Source organism: Rhinolophus sinicus, linkage group LG01 (assembly GCF_036562045.2).
Source record: "Rhinolophus sinicus isolate RSC01 linkage group LG01, ASM3656204v1, whole genome shotgun sequence".
NCBI lineage: Eukaryota > Metazoa > Chordata > Mammalia > Chiroptera > Rhinolophidae > Rhinolophus > Rhinolophus sinicus.
The window spans coordinates 178,145,847-178,168,143 of NC_133751.1; the positions used below are offsets into that span (position 1 = coordinate 178,145,847).

The window sequence follows — 22,297 nt, forward strand, 5'->3', positions numbered from 1 at the left end:
ACAACTTCATCAAATATCAGTGATATACAACCCAATGAGTTCTTAAAAACTGATTAAAGATAAGCTTAAAAGAATTGAAGACAGAGACTATTCCAGATAAATATATTTCATCCAATAAGTTTAACTGGAGGAGAATTTTTATTCTTTTTAAGCAAGAACATGTTAAGTTAAATGGAAGTAGAGAATAGATCCATTTTTATAAGAACAGACATTATGTAGCCAGCCAAGAACTGTGTCAATGAAGATTTAAATAATGATTCCTAAGATAAAACACTAGAGTTAGAATTCAAACCACTTCCAAATCTCTTAGTATTTATAAACCCAGTGATAAAAATAATAACTTGAAAATACCTATTTGGTAAAGAATGACCTAGAAACAAGGATAATATGGGGGAAAAGAACTATGTATACTTTAAGTCATAGGATCTCAATAAATTATATAAACTTCATTGAAATAAAGCAATACTCTTCCGATTTACACACAGATTATCTAATGTGACTTTGTAGTCAAATATCTATAATTATTTAAATCCTATAATTAGGATATTATCAAAACAACAACAAACTAATCTCCCAATGTCAATGAGTACTATCGCATTTATTCTTCAGAGGAGGAAATAAATACATGAAATTTAGCTCTGGCCCCAAAAATCGCAAACCATGGAGAGTAACATGTAACAAACATGTCCCTACTGCTATTTGCTGGTAAATGGAGAAAAATGCAAAAATATGTTCTGTTTAAATTTAAACTTTGAACACAAATTCATTTTTGTGAGAATAAACATTTTCCAATTAAAATGTAAAAATAACACTAAAAATGACAAGATACTATTCAGTGTTTTAAGCTTAGGGTTAAAAGACAAAGAATTTGGGAAAAGTTAGAATACATTATGGAGAGAAGTTCCTCTCCCAAATGTTAATCCCACTTTTAAAAAGCACATGCCCAATTTTGTCAAAATTTGTTACCACATAAAAAGAGACAGACTTCCTGACAAAAACTCAGCCAGAACTCAGTTTAAGATTAAAAATCCCCATAATTGTGATGGTACTAGTGACATTGTAGTTGTGTTGTTTTCCAGCTTCTCAAAGAAGGTTTAAATTATTTAAGGAAAAAGGGTGTTTGGATTACATTCTTTACTTGGAGGGTGGGGGGAAAAGAAAGAAGGTGATCCATGTGTTTGAGGCCTCACATGGGACCATTTTGAATCCCATGATAGGTCACATTTTCTGTATAATTTTTACAGTTTGGTCACTCAGAAGTCAGAACAATCTGACAGTTATGGTTAGTGAAAATATTAGATGTTCACCAATAAAATACTACCTCAGCATATTTTTTGCTTTCTGGATGTAACCACTTAATAACAGGACTTGAGAAAACTGCACTGTGTGAATCAAACACATAAAAGTACAAATATTCCTTTTATAGAAAGCAAATCTTAAGCAGTGCATTATAATCAACCATTCTGGTAAAAGACAAACTATCTGGTATTACTAGACCGCTGACATATTATGGTTTATTACAACCTAAAGTCCAAACTGGGTAAACAAAGTCCAATGATCAAAGAAGGGTTTTTCTCCTCAGACTGTGAGGTAGAGGCCATTGATCTCTAGGGAGTGGCAGCAAAAATTCCTTCTTGCTTCAGCCATGACAAGGTGTTCAATGAGAGCTCATCAAACACAGCCTATAGTTTTCAACTTCATTTAATTTCATCAGAAACTGGCTTCCTTGGTATCATTTTCTCTCATGAGAAAAAGACTATGGAAAAATAAAATGATGTGAGGTAAAACTTCCCCAAGGCTAATTCTAGAGTGTTCTTTTAAATTCTAAGCCACTTGTGATTCATGGTAAAGATACTGGTTTTACATCGTCTATATTAACAATCTCACTAACTGAGACCAGGTATGGGCAAGCTTTTGCTTCTGAACTTTGTGGCAAGTGCACCTGATGAGAGCTGGAAAGCAGACAGGGCCGGACTCTCTTACTTAGACTCTGGTTTCCTCAAGAAAATGAATCTCCTCCCAGGGTACCAGGGATAGTCCGTGGGAAGAGAAATTCTCAGTTCCCAATTCCCCGGGGCAAAGTAACTGGATTGGCGATTCCTTTCCCACACGAAAGATTCCCCTCTCCAAGCTGCAGATGAAGCACTGTATTCCCATGAGGCCGGTCATGCCGCATCCTTATCTACTCAGATTCACAAAGCAAGTCCAATTTGGTCTCCATGCCCTGTCGCCTTGGCTTTTCTAAGCATAGTTGCTTACCCTGTGTAGGTCGTCCTCGGAAACGAACTGTCAAGTCATTATACTTTCAAATGTGAATTTGCTTAGGGGTGGATTTAATTTAATAGCTGAAAAGTCAGCACACAACAAACCTACGTACAGATGACATTAGCAGGGAAGTCATCATTACCGCTCTCAGTTAGTGCTCCGAGATGTTCTCAGCCAGGTTGCCCCAGTCAGGATCTGAGTGCTCGCTGACGCCTTCCCCTCACCCCGTCAACCCCAAAGGCTGCTAATTATTCCTTATAAACAGTTCTTGGGTTCATTTTCCCCTTTTCACATGGACTCCCTTCCCTGTTATTCAGACCTTTACAATCTCTTGCCTGAATGACTACAACTTCCTCCCAGTAGGCCTCCTGCCATGGCCAACGGAGCGTCTTGCCAAAGGCCTTGGAAGTGGCCTGATGTTGGGTCAAGGTCTCTTGGGCTTCCAAAGGGCTCCGTGACCTGTCTCAGCGTACGCCCCTGCCGCTGTCCATGCTCCCCAAACCCTGCCTTTCAGGCTGTGCTCTAAGGACTCTAGAACTGTAGCCCCCACTTCTCTACTTCTGTACCCTTGCCACCACTGTCCCCGTTCCCTGGGAAACTCCTCTAATGAGGAATTCTGTAAGGGACCCTGAGCAGCACTACTGCCTGGGGGCCTCTGGGTCCTCCTCCCACCAGGTTTTGGGTATGTGTGTCCGTCTTTTGTGCTTTTCTTTCTCTATCCTCACTTACACGCTGTATTAGAGTCATCTATCCCCATACCTGCCTCTCCACAAATCTGTAAGCTCCTTAGGGGCAGACTCTGTGAGACATTCATCACCACACACTCAGCACTTAGCACAGGGTCCATCAGGCACTGTGTTCTGAGCGAATATTTAAAACTTAAAATTTACCCTAAAATGTCAAGTCTACTTCTGGACTGCTAACAGCCATATTATATAGACCAAAAGTCTTCTTAAAATGAAAAACATGTCTAGTAGCTCTAAGGGGGGGGGGGGGGAATGGCAAGCTCACCTAGGCATCATTAAAATATATACTTATTACCAAACTAAGTGAATGACAGTGGTTTGTAAGAACTTCTTGGATTCACACATACACTTTGTATAGGCTAATACCATACAGCGACTCTTGCAGTTCTTTAATTCCCCCCAAATTGTCTGACTGAAAATCACTGACATTCAGAGACATACGTTTGGGCTGTTACTGCTCTCAGGGATAAAAATGAACATATTCATCAGTTTGCTTTACTCTCCCCCTCCCCAATCTGCAGAAATATTTCTACTAGCAACAGAACTCAAAAAGGCCTACAGCAGTTTCTATCACAAGGAAAGCTGCTGGAGGCAAAACAACAAATAACAATGAGAGAATCCATATAAGACAAAGAAAGGGAACCTCTAAAAAGAAGAATGTATAAAAACGAGATGTATATGCTTAAAAATGCATCACATGTAGCACAATAAAAGCCTGAGACAGTAATGGCTCTCAACCGAGTGAAATTTGAAAGAAGGTGGCCTATTTACACAATGCTATGGAAAGCACTGTAGGTTTTTTCCAAAACACATACCATATGCTAAAATAATTATTCTTGGAGTAGAATGAATGATGTTCTTCATGTGTGAACAACCAGAAAAGAAAGAAAAGTAACAAAATTACTTCCAAGTATCTATTTTTGCCCCCATCCCCCTTTGATTCAACCTCTGTAGTCTCAATACCACAAGACCCAAAATGAGTACAGCAAATGGTTCAAAGTGAGGGCCAGAACCTTCCTTTGCTGCTTCCTATTTGCCTTTGTAGCATAGTTAGATTTTATCAAAATTTGTTTTTAGAAATATTCAGCTAAAACTAAATCATGCAAGTATAGAAAATCTAGAAACTAAATATAAACCATTTCATTTATTCTTATAGAGACCAAAAAGCATTTTGGCATTAAAGAACATTTTTGTTCTATGTTGCAGTGCTTTTAAGGTATTATATAATTACCCTTACTGAGAGTATAATTTTTAGCTTTCTCAAGGTCTCTGTTGGAATTATAACTCCAGACTGAGCAAAGAATTCTATCAAAACTCTATTATCATATTAAAACACTTGATCATGTGTTCCCTCAAGATTCCCAACTTTCTATTTCTGAGAAGAGAACAGATTTAATGAGATATTTTCAAAGTTGAGCTGGTAAAGGGAATATTTGTGAAAAGCACTGCCAAAAAGACAATTCATTTGGTAGACACAGAAAAGGCAAAATGCACCACATATACTGGAGCAATGGGTATTAAATAGTCATCTCTGAATAAACTCTACAAATCAATATGGTCCTTGTGGTCTAAACTAAAGATGACACTGCCTAAAGGAAATCTCTAAGGTCAACCAGCAATTAACTGAAAGGTTTTGATTGAAAATGCTATTGACTGCTTTTATATCAGACAGCTCTTGCTTATTATACTTCATGGGCTAAGTAGGTGCCAAGACATTAAACTGTCAATAATCTATTAATACTCAACTGTTACGCGCACTCCCCCTGAATCTGCAGGGAAAGGTATTCAAGCCAAGCGCCTGCTTCACTAATGCAAATGCCCCAATATGGAAATCATATCTTTATTACCTCCCAGCTTAAATGCCTAGGAGTGTTGACAGAATATAAGAAGAATATGCAGATAATAAATGCTTATTCAGATGAGTTAAACTAATATTTGTTTTTTAAGAAGTTGTTGAAGGGATGGGGAACATGTACTAGAATCTGACTTTCTTTCTAAGCCATATTTAACAGTTTCTAAATTGAATGTAATAAACACTTTACAAAGAGAAATGAGAAGTTATTTAAAGTGGGCTCATAGGTCCCTGCCACTCAGCATGTGGAAAGCAGTTATATGTTGGGGCCATAGGGCGGGGGAGGGACTTTTAATGAATTTAATAGAGAAAAGCACTTTAATTAAATGCTGTCAGAGTGGATTGTATTAATGACTGTACACAGAAGAATTTCAAGCGAGCCAAGTTTATTTAGCAAATAGAAACTGGGCTTTCAAAGCCTGCGAGTATTTATGTTTCCGCAGTTGCAGTACATCTAGAAGATGATGATGGTGCCAAGTGAAACCATTGAGTTATTAGATATTGTTTTATTTATTGTGTATTATTAAAGTTTCAAAAGCCTCAGGGGCATTCATTTCATTTTCAAAATGAACTACTACACCTGATCAGAAAGGGTTAAGAGAATATTGTCCCCCACTGTTCTGTGCCCTACAATTCTGAAGCTTCTGAGTGGCTAACGGGAATGACCTTTTGGGGGTTCATCCAGTCAGAATTCACTTCATTGCATAGTGGTGGCAAAGAAATCAATGACAGTATTTCTTCTATGACTTTTTCTTCAGTTTTTTCTTTTCAGTGATTTGCCACTAAACATAATTCATTCTATTACACGTAGCAATAAGCTGAAAAATGACCAAAGCTCCTAGAAATCTCCATGAAAATTTGGTGGCCATAACTTTCTTAATGAAAAACATGAGTAGCACAAACTTCTACAAAGGAAAAGGTATCGAATGTTTGATGTGGGGCAAAGAGAAAAAAAGGGGTCTTCCTCAGTATCCTCTATTCAGAGGCTGACCACAGAAGAAACCTATTATTAATGATAATATTTTAAAAACAAACAAAGAAAACATGAGCCTTAATGCATGAAAGCTGAAAAGATTGAAAAGCTGGTCTGGCTGGAAAATACTATGTGTGTGTCAAAATGATTTTCTCTACCGTTTGTAAAAATGTAATTATCTATGATATGCTATTACCCACGATATGCTACAAGGGTGAGGGATTTCAAGTAAATGCATTGGAAGCTGAGGATTCGCTTTTGGTCTTCTGTCCCTGACACCACCATGTCTGTGAGGTCACAAACCACTGCCATGATTTACCACATCCTTCTTGCAGTTATATATACACTCCTGCAGTCTGTCTTTAGATTTTAATTCAAAACATGAGGAAGGGGGAGGAGGGAAATGTAAAGATGGAAGAATAACACAAAACACAAAACCCAGCACCTATTTCCTTTCAAGAACGGCGTAATGATCACAAATGGAGACTTTCAACTCTCTAAATAAATAATCTAATTTTTAATCCTCCCCTCCATCCAAGTTATTTATTAATATCATATGTTTGATCTGTGTCTTTGTAGTTCTGGAACTTATAAGCAACTCTGCTTTCCCCATCTGTGCCAAGATGTTTCAGACTAGTCTTTGAAATGCTACAAATGCAGATGAATATGACATAAAATAGGAACTGATTACATGCACATTCTATATGTGAGTAATGGCAACACAGAACACAGATGACATTACATGTTCACATAGTGTACTGTACAACTCTGCTTCACATATGCAAATACGTAGAGATCATGCAAGTACAGCATATCCATCTCTAGTATATCTGTTCTAGGAGCTCAAAATAAAGTGGTTGATTTCTCGCAAATGAAGTGATAAGAAAACGTCTTCTCCCCTGGTATATCAGCAGTTCTAATATGAAGTTATAGCAAAGAATCGTCCATTGATAGAACATACCGATGCATCTGATCCAGATTGTTTTACAACCCAAAGAATCTGTCAATTTGCTTCTCTCCTTTCATTGCTAAGGAAGTGACTGTATTAACTTACTACACACACTGTTGAACTATTTTAGCTCTATCTTGTTGGGAGGCTTTTATTTTATCTGAAGCATAAACTCAAAGATTTCTCTCAAAAGTGTACCCCCTAAATTATACCTCCATGGAACTATTTGACATTTGTCTACCATGATTTCTTTCCATTCTTCTGTCACCACACTTTTGAGTACAATTTTGACATGAATTGTCAAAAAACTGAAATGAGAAAAATGGTATTTAAAAAATAATTTGCATGTAGATATTGCACCTCTACAGTACAAGTACATGCTCACTTTAGCAAATTCTGTTCATTTAGATCATAATAGAAATAGAAAGACCTTTCCATACCCACATATATTTATCTTTAAGGGTTCACATCATAGATTTTAGCTTCCTAGATTTAGAGCACTTTTTAAGAAAATAACTGACTCCTCATTTTGAAGTGCATTGTCTTGGTTCAGCTTATTATATTTAAGAAAGAAACTCTGTTAAAATAACGTGTTTTCCATTTTCTACCTAGAGTCCTTAAATCTGTTGGGTATTTTGCACTAGAAAATCACAGACTATAGACTCATTATGCTACTTGGTTCTGATTCTGCAAAATGAATCTAACCAGATACTCAAGTTAGCCTTGTATATTACATACAGAAAGAAATTACACAGAGTACTTTGAACATGAAGAAATAAATTCAAAGTAAAGGAAGCCATGTAAGGCACAGAGTAGAAACTACTGTTTGAATAAACTATTTTTGATATCTAGATGACCAAGTGAGCTGTAATACCATTCAGCCATTCAGTTCTAGAAACACCTGACCTTTCTCTTATACAAAGGTTTTCAGCATGTTTTGTTTATGAAAAATAAATACATGGATAACCACAAAGCTTCAAAAACAAAAGTTAACTGTAATCTATTCAGTGTTATGCTGGTAAATGTTAAACAACTGGCTCTCTAGAGAAAAAAGCCCTAATTGGATCATTTGCCAATTTCTGTAGAGTGAATAATCCCACCATGGCCAGTTCTATTCTATATAAGCCTGTACAAAAAAGAGGTCTGCATAAAAAGCCTGTATAAAAACAGGCTTTTCAGATTCCCGAAAACTTAAAATGGGTTCCTGCAAGCTGGTCTAAGCTCACTGCAGCATGCCCTGAGTCTGCTGTAGAAAGTGATACAACACCCATCCTCTGCCTCCCAGACTTGCTCACTGGAAATCCTGTGCCTGGTCTAATTTACCTGTCAGTTTCCCAGCTCCAAAGTGATGAGGATGACCCTGACGTGATATATAATTCCATAAAAGATTCCATATCAAAAGGGGAAAGGTTATATGATTTGTAGTGAATTAGATCTCGAAACAACTTGTGAGGAAACTGAACTTGTGACCTTAGAACTGTCAAATCTATCTAGTTTGCTTGATCTCCCATTTCTAGGGTTAAACTGAGTAATAATAAAATAAATGAATTTCAGAACTTTGGCAGTTTTCCTTTAATTGAAAGTGTGCTTTTCTATCATTACAAGGGGAAGTTCCAGACTTCAACTTAATAAAAATCAGCAGTAGTTTTCAGCTACATTAGATTTCCACACTAAACAGAAACAGCTGAGGAGCCACAGTAGGTAGGTTTGACTACGATAGTCTAAAACTCAGTGGCTGGCTTTCCCTTGCAATTGTCCTAGCTATCAATCATAAGACAATCAACTGAATCTCTCTGAGCCCATGTAAGGTGTGCATAATCTTTTATTTTGTTGCTAATTTGTTTTTCCAAAATGAATTTGAACCTCCCAGGAGCAACATGTTTTTGGTGTTTTTTTTTCCACTTTGTTTTTCACATTTTCATTAAAATATTCAGATGAGAATCAGAAATAGATGAACCAACTCACAGAAATGAGTATTTCAGATAAAAAGAAACTCTGGGATCACCTAACCCATGTTTTAGCAGTTTACAAAAACAGTGGGAAAAATCTAAGGAATAAAACCCCTCATCCAAAGTCACATGCCCAGTCCTGTGACCCCAATCAATGTCACTTGCAGGGACCTTTTCTTTACTATATGATCATTTTTCCCATTTGGTTAAAAGTTCATTGAAAATAGAAAGTAATTTTTACTTTTTACAAGATGCTCTAGTTCCTGAAATGCAGATTAGAAAGTCTTGGCAAGAGGTGGCGGGGTAGGGGGGTGGAGGGGTGGTAAACACAGAAAAATTTTAAATATTTGGGAACTTTTTACTTTAATAATGTCATACTACACTTAGATTTAAGCAAATTTCAGTCATCTATTTTAAATGTGCTTTAAAAATTATAATCAGAAGGACCTGCTTTCAAAAGAAGCATTTATGGTTTGTAGTTTTGGATTTTTTTTTACCATTATGTAAGCAAGACGTCACAATTTTTCAAAATTAAAATCAAATGGTTATATTTATCATCAGTTTCTTAATCCTGTGGCTCTCAATCATGGAGCCATGACTCATACATTTATTGTAAAATGCACTTCAAATAATTTGTTACCATCAATAGCAAAATTTGTATTTATTTTTTCTGTTTTGTTTTGTTTTTCGTAAATTGGAGCTGATTCTATATCCCCTCTACAATGACACTATTCATACATACTTCCACTCCTGTTTATTTGCATTTGTGGGAGGGAAAGAGGTAGAATTCCAGGTGGCGAGGCCAGGAATTGAATCACTTACACAAAAACCACCCATTATTATTTTCAGTGTGAATGACCCATTAAAGAGTGTTGTAGGATCTTAGCAAACTCTGAATCTTGGCTCAACCTATCACTACTCAGTCTATTCTGCAAAAGTCTGTGTTCACTTCCCTGGTGGCCTCTACGCAACTCAAGACCAGAGAAAATTTCTTTCCTCTTGTTTGAGTCCATCAGAGGCTGGTATAGAGCTGGTGATGTGGCAGATGCTTATTTAATACTGGACCAAAGAAATTCAAATGTTGTCACTGCATGACATCTTGACAACTTTGTGGATTCTAATGCACTGTGAGAGGAACACCATAAGTCCCAGAGACTAACCAGAAGCTGAGGGTTCTTTTTGCTTTTTCAAGCTAAAAACATTAAAAAAAAAAAAAATACTAACCCACTTTTGTCATATCTAATGCATTTTATTATGCTCTGAAGGGATTTTATCCAGGGCTAAGAAGAAAAATTCTCACTTTTAAATAAAGTATAATGACTTTTAAAAGAGCTCGGAAATGTAGAAAGATCAAATGAAACTAGACAGCTTTGAATTTCTCAATCTGTCTCAAAACAATCGTACAACATGCACCCAGTAGAGGCAAGGCTAGTTATAAAATTACATGCAGACACCATCCATGGTTCAACTGTGAAACTCTTTGAGTAAAATCAGTTACTTTATCCTTAATATTAATACTAATAATGCTCAGACTCTACTATCATTTCTCAGGTGCCTTCCATGCAATCACCTTCTCATGTAAGCCTCAGCCCTATAGGTCTGGGATTACTATCACTATTTCCAAAAAATTGAAGTGTCCTCTGCAAGACCAGAGAGCTGCAATTCCAGTGGTGGCCTTAGAATGCAAAGCCATGTATTCTGAAGGTCTAGCACTCTTTCCCTGTTATCCATGCTCCTCCTCTGCCACACTCCTTTCCTGCCACAACACTTCTGGCCGAACCACTGTTCCAATCTACTCGGATAAGCTCTTTGACAGTTTACATCACTAATGTTGAAAAAGGAAGGAAGGGAAGTTAAAAGAAATCTAATTTTCATTTGCATATATTACTTTTTATTAAAATAGCTTTGAATCAGGCAATCTAAAATCTTATACAAATGGCTGTATTAGTATGTATTTGTGGATGGAGTTTGTCAGTTCCACCAGGTTCCTAGCAAGTAGCCTCTAAATCTCAGAAGGGCAACTAAGACTGAGCTTTCCAAGCTACCCTCATGCCCTGTTTCAGCTGCAACCCTCTCTCAGATTTATGAAATTGTTTGAGTGATTAGGCCTGAATCAAAATGTGTGCAACCAGCACCCGTGCTCTGACCCAACAGTCAAATGATGAGAACTTCATTGCTGTGGAAAGCCCTTCTCTGCAGATGTGCATTTCTGTTTCTTCTGCAAAGACAATAAATACTTTTCAAGTCGACAATTACCCATGAATGAGAAGCACTCTGATAGAAAATTTAAGAAGAAAATGTGAAATGGGCTCGCATGGTCCTAGGCCATGAGTTTTTCTGCCACAACAGCTCATTAGTAAAAGAAACTAGTTCACACAGCCTCCAAGGGCCACAGCTTTACCACCACATGCCCAAATGAGCCAGGTGGTTCTGTTCAAGGGTCGGGTCAAGTACCAGCAATAAATTAGCCCATAACCCCAGTGTCAAATAACAAGGTTGCTACTTGGAGAAGTCATCCTGGGTGTGGAGAATGAACATGACCAGGATAAAAAAAAAAAAGTAATGTCTGTCTGTGTGGTCAGAGAAAAATTAGGAGGGGAAGAGACATACTTATTATCTATCTGTTTTCCATCAAAAATGTCTTTTAAAATGCCACTCAATCACTAATATGTCTATATATCTATATATGTATATATCTATATCTGTCTATCTATCTATCTATCTATCTATCTATCTATCTATCTATCTATCATCCATCTATCTACCTATCTATGCGATTCTTTGTAGAGCTATGTAAATCTCTTGAGACTTTATAGAATAGATTCAGAAGGTCTGTTTGCTTTGGTACCTTCAAATAAAAATGCTTTTTTTTTGTTTAAGATAATATTATCTCAGAGAAGCTCCACATGTTTTAAAGCTATTATCCAGTATACTCTGGAAACAGCTAGAAAAAAAAATGAAGCAAAGAGACATCACCCAAGGTCAGGATCAGAAAAAGAAATAGAACTTATGGATTCCACTAACTCATAGTCTGAATTCTAGATTAAGGCAAGGTAGCCAGAGAGAAAATGGAAGTTTATTTTAAAATGCAGTTAAGGCAGAAACTGCTCAAAATATGTGTGAAATTCTTTCTCTTTTATTCACTGTTATACACGTAGTAGTGCCTAGAATAATACCTGGCAAATGGAAGGAGTTCAACAAATATTTGTTTAATAAATAAGTAAAAATGTGGGAATAAAAATGGCCAGTCTTCTCAATCATGTCTGTAACCTGAGGCCTGAAAACAGTTTTCTCAATCAATTTTAATCATTTTCACCAAAAGTCAGACTTTGCTAGACATCTAGTAAGTATATTTCCTTCTCACAGATGAAACGTGGCAAGACCCTTGGTTAAAACAATGACACATCAATATCCACAACTCCCTTGATTTTAGTATAAGCTTATTGTTGTTTTTTTGTGGGTTAGGGAGAAGAAAGAATGCATTCTAATTCACTTTCTTTCTCTATGTTGCCTCACTCACAATTTGCTCCCTATTGCTCATATTTAATCAGTTTGCACCTTCACAAAATGTATTAGCCATGGCCCTCTGTTCTTTAACGGTACAAAAAGTATTTCAGATCATTGACAAGGAAGAAAGGAGGGCAGGAGAGAGGGACAGAAGGAAAGAAAGGGGGACAACTCAGCTTTGCGTTCAGAAGTATTATGTTATGTATGTTTAATCTTCCTATCAGAACATCAAGAAAAGGCCAAGGTGCTATAGACTTTATATTATACCTGGTTTCATTTGATCACCAGGAGGAAAGTAATACAACAATGTGTATAAGAAGTACCCTGCTGTCTCAAAACTTTAAAAAATAGACATAGAGAAAGATCGTTTTATATTAGTGATTTCACTAACGTCCAAGCACTGGAGAATGAAGAGACGCACATCAGTAAGCAGTGTTTGTATAATACTGTGGAAATGACACAGCTAACCCCGATTCTTCCCTTTCCCAATTGAGCGGCGTTGGACAAAGTACCTTCCATTCATTTTGAGGATCTACAAATCAAGGAGTGCATCAGTAATCCATAGTGTGAGCTGAAGAGATTGCACTGCCTCTCAGAAATGCAAAATATCAAAATTAGACTATTACTTAAAGAAACACAGCAATTGTGGAAGAGTAAGCTACTCAAGAAACCAAGGTTCTGTAGGTTCCCACGGGGCAGGAAAACACTGGGAGAAGTGCAACCCAGCTGTCTGACACATCATTTCCAACCAGTAGCTAAGCCTGGATGTTTAATTTGGAAAGTGGTGTGCTCTGAAGGTTCAGTCACTCTTACGGAGAACTCAGCTTGGCAAAAACACTAGAACAACCCCATGAAGAATGAGAAGCAGAAAGTGAACTCCAATTATTCAAATGATTAGCCTAGTAAAATGATGAGCCTGCTTTAAAGAAATACATAAGCAGAGCCAGAACAGATTACTATAAAATTCTAAGTTTCTTTCTATCAGTATCAATAGCATAGTACCTGAAAACATGGAAGGACATGGTAAGTGTTTAAAAAAAATGCAGTAAAATAAAAAGGCATAAAACTTTGAATACACATGGAATTTAAAATCACTCCAGGCATGTTGTCTACTGCTTGGTTTCCTATTGCTTACCTGTCCATGTTGCTTTACATAAAATATCATATAAATCTCCCTTCATATGAGAATTTTATATCAGACTTCTTAATCATACCCACAACCATGTATCCTGCTACGTGCAGGGTCCTAGGAGCCCTAAGTGCAGGGTACCACGTGGCCCTAACTTCCCAGCCCAAGGGCACCCCATTCACAAGTTACCCTCAGGTTGTCTACAGCCACTTAGCTTTCTGCTTCTCATTCTTCTTGAGATTATTCTAGCATTTTGCAAACAAAACTCTACCTTTAAAAGGTAGTGTTTTCCAAATTAAGCGTTCACATGACTGGTTGGATATTAAATGTAAAGAAAGTTTCTCTCCAGGGGAATAATAAGGTCAGCCAGTCAATTTCCCTCTTATAAGAAATTAAAGTAGTAAATATGGAGTGGGCACCAAAGCTGGATTTGATAAAGTCACAGAGATAAGTCATGAGGTAAGGCAGAGGTCATGGGTAGGCCAAGGTTTTGAGGAGGCAGAATTATAATTCAGAGAAACTATGAGTAGTAAGCAGAAGTTATAAGGTAGACAAAGGGATAAAGATCAGACGATGGTGAGAAGAAAAACTGGATAGTAGAAAGAAGCGGACATGGGTTAGAGGTATGTTATGTCCAAGACAGCAATGGAGCGGATGAATGCATGACCTGTAGCTGCTGAATTCCCAGTTCCAGGTTAAGAGCAACCTAACCATCTTCATAGACCTACACCTGAATCTTCATGAAGTTCTATCACCTTCAACTTCCTTTACTATATCGCCAATAATTCAGCCAAAATTTCTTCAGTTGGACATTCTTTGCCAGAATGTCTTGTAAAAGAAAACTTTAAGAAACTTTTACATTTCAAAAGTAGGCAAGCAACTTGCCTAAATCTCTAGGAAAAAAATGAAACCATAGCTAATGTCTAATCTATTGGCTACCAACTGCAATGAGGTTCTCAGCTTTCTGACATAATTGCTGAAACATGTTCTCTATACTTGAGAACAAGGTCAACCCAAAACAGAAATGTCCGTTTCCTAGAAGAAAAAGAATGGCTACAAATGATCTCCAAGTCTTCCCTATATTCCCAAATGACAAATTAAAAAGTTTGGACATGTTGAAAAGCTAACTGGTAACATGGAAATGAAGAATAATTGCAAGCAGGATAACATAATATTAATAGGAAAGAAAAAAAATAATAATGTGGCTTCTTATGATGGTCGGAGACTCCCAAAGTTTTGCCAAGTGAAGACCTACTTATACCGAACTGCTGCAATATTTCATTAAAAATGGCAAGTGTTCATTTGCATCTCTCCTCAGCACTAGAGGAAGGTTTCAAAACTCTGGAGCCACAATCAGACAGCAGCTTTGCACAAGAGCTTGGAATGAATCCAAGGTGGAAAAAATTCTAGTAACTGGGTTAGAGAATTTGCAAACATCCTTAATTGATTAATTAAACAGCTTATTTATTTCTTTTCTTAGAATTTGTCCTTTTGGAAGCAAATTCACAAATCAAGATATCGCTACAGCTGAAGTAGAATGGCACGATCTAACTCTTAGGACTTAACGATAGATTTCAAGTACCCTTAAACATTAGCAATGAGAGTCAAATTCTAAAGCTATCTCAGAAAACCTTGACAAAAGTGACAATTTCAGTCACATCAGTTCTTTGACATTACATCCAGGGTATAGGTTTCAAAGTATTAAGTAACCTGCAAAAAAGAAAGCTCACAAAACTAGATCTATTCAGCAGAATGATTAAAAATTGAATTAGGCACACAAACAGATTTACATAATACAGACAGCTGATAGCAGGTATTGGGGAATGCTGGTTGCTATACACCAGCGTTCTTTTCAGCACACAAGTCAGACTCTGAAGGTAGACAAATGAGGATTTACGGTCTCACTTCGGGCAGGTTACTTAACTTTTCCAAGCTTCAGTTATTCATATGTCAAAGTAGTTGTTAAAACAACAACAACAACAACAACAACGACCCCCCACCCTCGGTGTTTCACAAGGTTGGAAAAGAATAAGACGTGTAAATATGTCACGTTTCGTAATCCTGGATCCCAAAAGGTTAGCTGCTGCCGGTGGAAATCACCATCATTATCACCATTACCATTACTACTGGAATTTGTATAGGAAAAGCTTAGAATCAGCCTCAGCGATAACTATTATTTTTTTTAACCTTACACTGTTGGCAATGAACGGTATGTCTACACCAGACTGTCTTAGCCCCAGCACTAGTGACATTGTAGGCCAGATAAGTCTTTGTTTGGGAGGCTGTCCTGTGTACTTTGGGATATTTGGCAACATTCCTGGCTACTGGTCAGATAGCAGCAGCATCTCCCAGTTACAACAACCAAAAATATCTCTAGAGACTGCCAAATATCCCCTGGGGGGGAGGGGCAAAGTCACCCCTGGTTGAGAACCACTGGTTGCTGACAAGGAACCCATGACAAGGACTCGGTGACTTAGAAAACGCTGAGAATCCCGCATGGGCAGCAAGCCAGACGAGCTGAGTTACACTGCCGGTGTCGGCTGTCACCCCACCAGGTCTCACATTCTTACTCAACGTACGGCATGGAATTTTAAAACAAGTACTTGTCAGGAAACCACACAGCAGCAAGCTCAGAATTCCTGGACTTACAAAATAACCCATGGAAACACTGTGGTGGAAATATAATAAAGCAATAAAGCACGAACTACACAGACATGAACAATTTGGCAAATGCTCCCCAATCAGCCCCACTCAGTGACCTAGTCATAGCATGAGCAAACATCCTTTCTCCTCCAGTGCATCGAGAGAGAAGTGTGGTCGGAGGAAAGACTGGGTGCCAAAAACGCCCGCGTTTTCATTCAGCTGACGATTCTGGCTTCAGGCAAGGCTCAACGTCTCCGCTCCAGTTTTTCCGATTGTAAAATGGAGTTGGTAACAATGAATAGTCTGACCTAACAAGTTTTTTATTCTAAGTTGAGGATATTCATTCATAGAGGGCCTCAGGACCTAATAACCACTAGGGAGAAAATCACTACAACCACAAGAAATAATTTTGTCTCCCAACTTTTGGCATGAAAGATGGAACTGGTTTCATCTTTTTCATGGAACGTTTTAGTTTGCCTTACCATGTCATCTCACCTATGTTGGTCTCCTTTGTGCTATATTTACATGGACTAAAAACATTATGTATATTCGTATTTCATATTATTATCCCCCGAGGGAGCCTATTTAGGGATTTTTTTTTCCTAATCATCTATCCCTGCTTCACGAAATTTTAATCTCAGAGATATACTGAATATCTCCCTTTAGAGGATCCCAACCCATTGTAAATTGAAGATTTTTATGTTGCCTAAGAACCAATTTCCTCCCACTGGGGCAATATTGCCCCTACTGAGGACGCATGGTACAGAGGGATCTACTTTACAAAGTGTTTTCAGAGCCTGGAAAGTCACCTTCTACACAGCAGGGACTTAAATGGGGGTTTCTAAAGAGACTTAGAATACTGAATATAAAAGTGGAGAAACAGTAATTCAGTATGACATCAAAGCTACACATCTCCTGGAGAGATCTGAATTCCTGAGGAAGGACCACCTCACACTTCCAGGACTCCCCAAGGCTCTGGGGCTGACAATACTCCTCAGTGGCCCCAAGCCCAACCTGGCCTCAACTCGCTTCATCTCTGAAGGGAAATAGCATCAAGCGTGCACTTCTTGGTAGCATGCGAAGGATACTGAGAGGCATTAGGATTATAAAAAGCAATGGCACAAAATGGCTACCATGAAAGCAATGACAACCAAGGGGCCTCGGATATAGAGCTGGAGTCACAGGAGCAAGGTGGCCTTACAGGGCCAGAGTGACATGACAGCATGACAAGAGTAAGTCCTAAATGAACAAAGTGAATGGGATGTGCGTGCATGTACACAGAGTGTGGGTGCTGAGGGTTGTGTAGCAGGACAGTGGGTGTGTGCCCTGCATAGAAGGTATCAGCTCCAGCCACGTGGCCCAATGGATCAGGTCTTCTGATTTTTTGAATTGTTATGTGAAATCCAGATTTTATGTGAAACCTCCTGATTTTTAAATGTGGGTTTAAATTTTTAAAACCCTCTGTGGGCTTAAAAACAGAAACACATCTGCAGGCAATATAAGCCTATCAATTAGTAAACTATTTGCAAGCAAACAGCAAGAAAAACGTCCTCTCTTCTGTGAGGAGAGAGCTCTGACTCTAAGGGACCTCACAACATCACAGAAAGCACGGAAGGGCAGGAGGGGATGCATCAAAGTCCTTTTTTATCCAGTACCTCTGTGGTGTCCTAATTCAACACACCAACCTGGTGGGTAATTGTGCACAAAGGTCACTGCTTCATATCCTTACCATTGAAGAAAAATTGGGAATAGTGTGCCCCAACTACTGAAAGAAATTTCAGTGGCACTCTTCTAGGACCACAGTGAGGCAGACTTCTGCATGCCTTTTAATATACTACGGATATCAGGAGCTCTTAATAATCACTGATTTCACCTATGCTTAACAATTTAATAATGGTGCATTTTCTGCCTAATTAGACAAGACATAATTTCATAAAACAGTACTACGCTACACATTCCTAAAAAGATGTAAACAATTATATCTCCTTAAAATGGCAGTTGGTATAGGGACCCAAGTGAATTCCAACCCTGAGTCCAATGGCTTAACTTTTAGGCAATTCAGGCCTTTTTTAGTAGTTTGGGATCTTGTTGAATATAGTCCTTCCCAAATCACAGAGGCTCTGCCAACTATACTCTCCAGTCTCAGGAGTTTGGGTTACTTTTCTTCATTTTTCATGTGATGAGATAATAGATAATTAATCCAAAGCTTTGTATTTTGCTGACAAACAAAATGCAGCATTCAAAGCCGTGTCAGTCAGAGACAGGCACAACGTAAAAGAAAAAGTGACCTATTTAAAGAGTTTCACAGGAGTGATGGGCTCAAGGTCAATGGCTGAGGCAAAGTCAGTGTCGAGAAAATTGCCTTATGGGTAAACTCTTTAGCTAAGATCTGAGTGATAGGAATAACCGTTTATAAAACAAGAGAATCCTCTTAGTGATATCAGAAGTTAATGTTAATAGCCACAAAGTACTTAAAACTGAAAAGGAAAATTACAGACTGACTCTTTCTTAGCCATCAAATATTGTTAGCATGCTCTAGTTTTGACATACTATCACAAAAGGTAATAAAAACTCATAAATCAATTAGCTGTCTGCTTCTAAGATTTACTTTACTAAAATCGGTCAGATAAATGACAAAATAGTATATTAAACATCCTTTAGCTACCTAAACATGGGGACCTCATCAAGATGAGAACTGAACAAAAAAATGAAGACAGGAATGTATAGGAGCCATCATGCAAATGAAGGGAAGTCCTTGGTTATAATGGAAAACAGGTTTCAGTATTTTTATCTCAAACTTCTCTAAATTTCCAACTTTCAAATAAAAAATAGAACAAAAATGGGATGTTATTAATGTCAAGAATCAATTAGTTTTTCACTCCTGTTCTACTTCTATTTTGCAGGATTAAACTAAGATGGACCCTGAACAAAAAGTCCAAAGTCAATGATTTTCCCTGAAACTAGTCCTTGGCCTTGAGTAGGTTCAACATAGAAGCTTTAACCAGTTCGCATCAACATGAGAAAAACAAAGGTGATGGTGCGTTTTTCCTATGACTGAATTCATACAGTTTGTAAGATCTTTTGTCTTAGGCCATCTTTTTCATTTTTTGTTATTAAAAGATATTTTATTTTATGAAATATATGGATAATAAATGGGAGCTTCCCTTGAATTTTTTGTATAAATTTATATTCCAAAATGAAAAGTTGGTGTCTATATTGGGCCCCTCTTTAATTTTAATTTCTACTAAATCTCAAAATCTGAAAACCACTACTCTGTGTGGCTCAGCATGTCGATCTAAATATTTATAGGGAGGTGCTCCGGGGTTTGGGTGAGGCCCCAGCCAGGAAAGGGCAAAGAGAGGTTGGGGGACAGTGGGTCCAGAAGGTAAGCCCTGGGGCTCAGCTCTGGGCAATGACTCACCCTGAGCACCACTTCAGAGCAGGAGAGTGGGCTCTGCCACTTATTAGCCCTGTGTCCTTATCACCCACCCACTCAGAGTTCACTGTGGATAGCGTAAGAAACTGCCTGTAGGTGCTTCTAGCTCTATTAACTCTTGCGTCTAATCATTTGGACAATTCACTCTATGACTTTGGAAACTGACCAATGAAAACATGAAAGCACTGACTGAGACATCAATATTTGGATGAAAAGTGATGCAAGGAACCAATTCATTTCTGGCTCCTCCCCCAGGTGGAGGAGCAAAGGAAAGATGACAGGAAACCTCAGGATAGAGCATTTCCCTGCATCCTTCACCACCTCTCCTATGACATGCTGGTCAAGAAACTGCGCCCCACACTTCTTTCATTCTCCTCATCTTATCTTCCATTCTCCCCACACACAGGCACACGTACCTGCACTCCCTCCTCAATTTTCCTCTTCTTGCTACACCAAAGGACATTCAGAGACTTTAAAGGGTCCTCTTTGGTGGCAGCTGGAATTTGTGGTACTAGGCAGTAGGACAAACATCATAACCCCCCAAAATAATCTGTGGGCAAATCTCTGAGGGGTGTAACCATGGAAACCCTAGTTAATAGTTCTTCCTGAAAATAACTGATTTTATACTACAGCAAGAGTCAGTACTTACACTCAATTACTTTTAGGAAGAAATATTCCTCTCAAAGGTAGCAAAAACTAAGCAAACAAAACACGGAACCCAAATAAATTATTACAATTAAATAAAAGCTATTACAATTTCTCTCAAAGCTTCAGTTGAGTTCAGTGGTATTTTCTGGCTCATGTGGATATTTCTTTCCTTCAGCCTAAACAAATATTCCTTGAGGAATTTTGAATCAATTCATTGGCTACTTCAGAGTTTTTTTCTTTAGAAAACTGACTGATGGGAACTATGAATTATGCTTCCTGCTTGGGTGATTTAATTCTGCTCAAGTGCTCTGGCTTCACAATCCCCCAAGTTAAACGCCCTCAGAAAAGGAGCTGCCTTTGGATTCAACTTCTCACTTTTCTCTGAGTGAGCATGTGTGCTCACACACACAGTCCCACTATGTCCTCAGGGACATGGCACCTTCCTATGGGAATGGGTGTGGTGTGGCCCCTGGACCCTCCACATTTGCTAGCATGGACAGCCCTGCCCAGACTGGGAGGAGCGGGGGCTGACCTGCACTGGCTCGGGAGGAAGCTGGACCACATGCTGCATGCGCTCGCTGTGGTGATGCCTCGACTCCTCCTCGTAGATCACATCCCTCTCATGCTGGGGAAGGTTCAGGAAGCGACGGATGGTGCAGAGGTTCTCCCAGAGAGTGCGGTTTTCTGGGCTGGGATTCTCCTTCCAGCGAAGCAGTTCGCACAGCCAGCCCTAAAGAGAGAGCGAGAAAGTCCCTTGAGTTAACCTGCAGAGTACAGAGCGGCAGAGGATGGCTGGCCTGCAGACAAGTGCCATCCCACTTTCTCATATTTTTCCATCAAAATTGTTCCCACCAACCTGGGAAGATACTGAAACAGACTGGCAACTATGAAAACCAACCAATGACCACGCAGGTGATTTACACCAATGCTTGAGAATCTTCACTCTTGTGAATTATCTTATCAACCTTCCTATCCAATATATTCTTAATTATAGTTCCTTTGTAAAAGATACTCAGGCAAGATTATAGTTACCCAGTTCTCAGAAAAAAAGTAAATTCATGTTGGTCTGCTGCAATTTTTGTAATTACCCCATTGGATAGTATTCCATCCCAAGAAAAGAGTGAAAATGAACAAATATATATCACAGAACGGCAAATTCTAAAGAAGAAAACATGTCTAAGTGCCAATAGCATGAATTCTGTAGGGAGAAAATAGTCTTACAATTATCAATAATTCCACAAAATAGAAACAACAACCTTAGCTGGAAAGAAAAACAATGTACATTTGCTCCATCTCTAACGCCTTGGGCTCTAGGCCCTCCTAACCATCACCTTCCCACCACAGCCACACCTGCAGGAAGGGAGGTAGCTGGTCAGGTGGGTTACACCTGCAAATGTCTGCCTCCCAACTCTGGCATCCGGATGCTCTCTTGCTCACAACTGCACGAGAAAGAAAATGCAATGCAAATAATGATGGATTATATGAAAATAATACAGAGGATGCTGTCAACGTCGCTCACTGACTCATGTCAAAATATTTTACCCAGTAGCTTTCTAACGCATCATTTCCAAGCTACATCGCTAATTTTAAAAACAAGAACTGTCCCACATCATGTCTCTTGCAAAAGAGTTAAGAATTTTTCTGAAAAAGGTGAATAAGTAAACACAAATGACTTTGTTAAAGATAAACCCCAAACCTCAATACAGTTCTATAGCATAACGTGTAAGCGCATGAAAGTTCCTGACACGCATTATAAAAACCCCATATAATATCAAGCCGTTGTTTGTCTAACTCTCCACTGTATCTTCTGCTTTACCCCAAAAAAGGCAAGATTTGATTATCTCCGCTGCATCAGCCAAGACAGCAACACCAGCTGTTCTCATTGTGCAGCCTCTTCCTCACGGCCTCCATGTTAATAACCTGATCATTCCATTTTCTCCTTCAAATGCCGGCTGCAGCACCGCAAAGAGACAAAAACCCAGGCCCATCTGCAGCAGCTGTAGGCACTGAACTGTGAAGCCACTGGGGATTTATAAACTAATCTGTAACACAACACTGCCTTGTTTTTACAAGTGAGAGGCCACATTTGCTCAGACCTGATCTTTTCTTGCAATAAACTGGGAGCTGGGGAGAGTTAGAGGGTTAGGAAGAATGAAAGCAAGATATCTAATCATTTGCTTGGAAATATTTTTCCAAGTAT

The 22,297-nt window shown here is 38.6% G+C and overlaps 1 protein-coding gene across 4 annotated transcripts in view; it reads right to left on the reverse strand.

The window, feature by feature from the left end:
* Positions 1 to 22,297, reverse strand: part of SATB2 (SATB homeobox 2) — a 237,890-nt gene that overhangs the window by 13,664 nt on the left and 201,929 nt on the right. For all 4 annotated transcript variants that reach the window (XM_074339726.1, XM_074339725.1, XM_074339724.1 and 1 more), the window contains one exon: positions 20,630 to 20,827. In XM_074339726.1, coding sequence (XP_074195827.1) covers positions 20,630 to 20,827 — 198 coding nt within the window. The remainder of the gene's footprint in view (positions 1 to 20,629; positions 20,828 to 22,297) is intronic.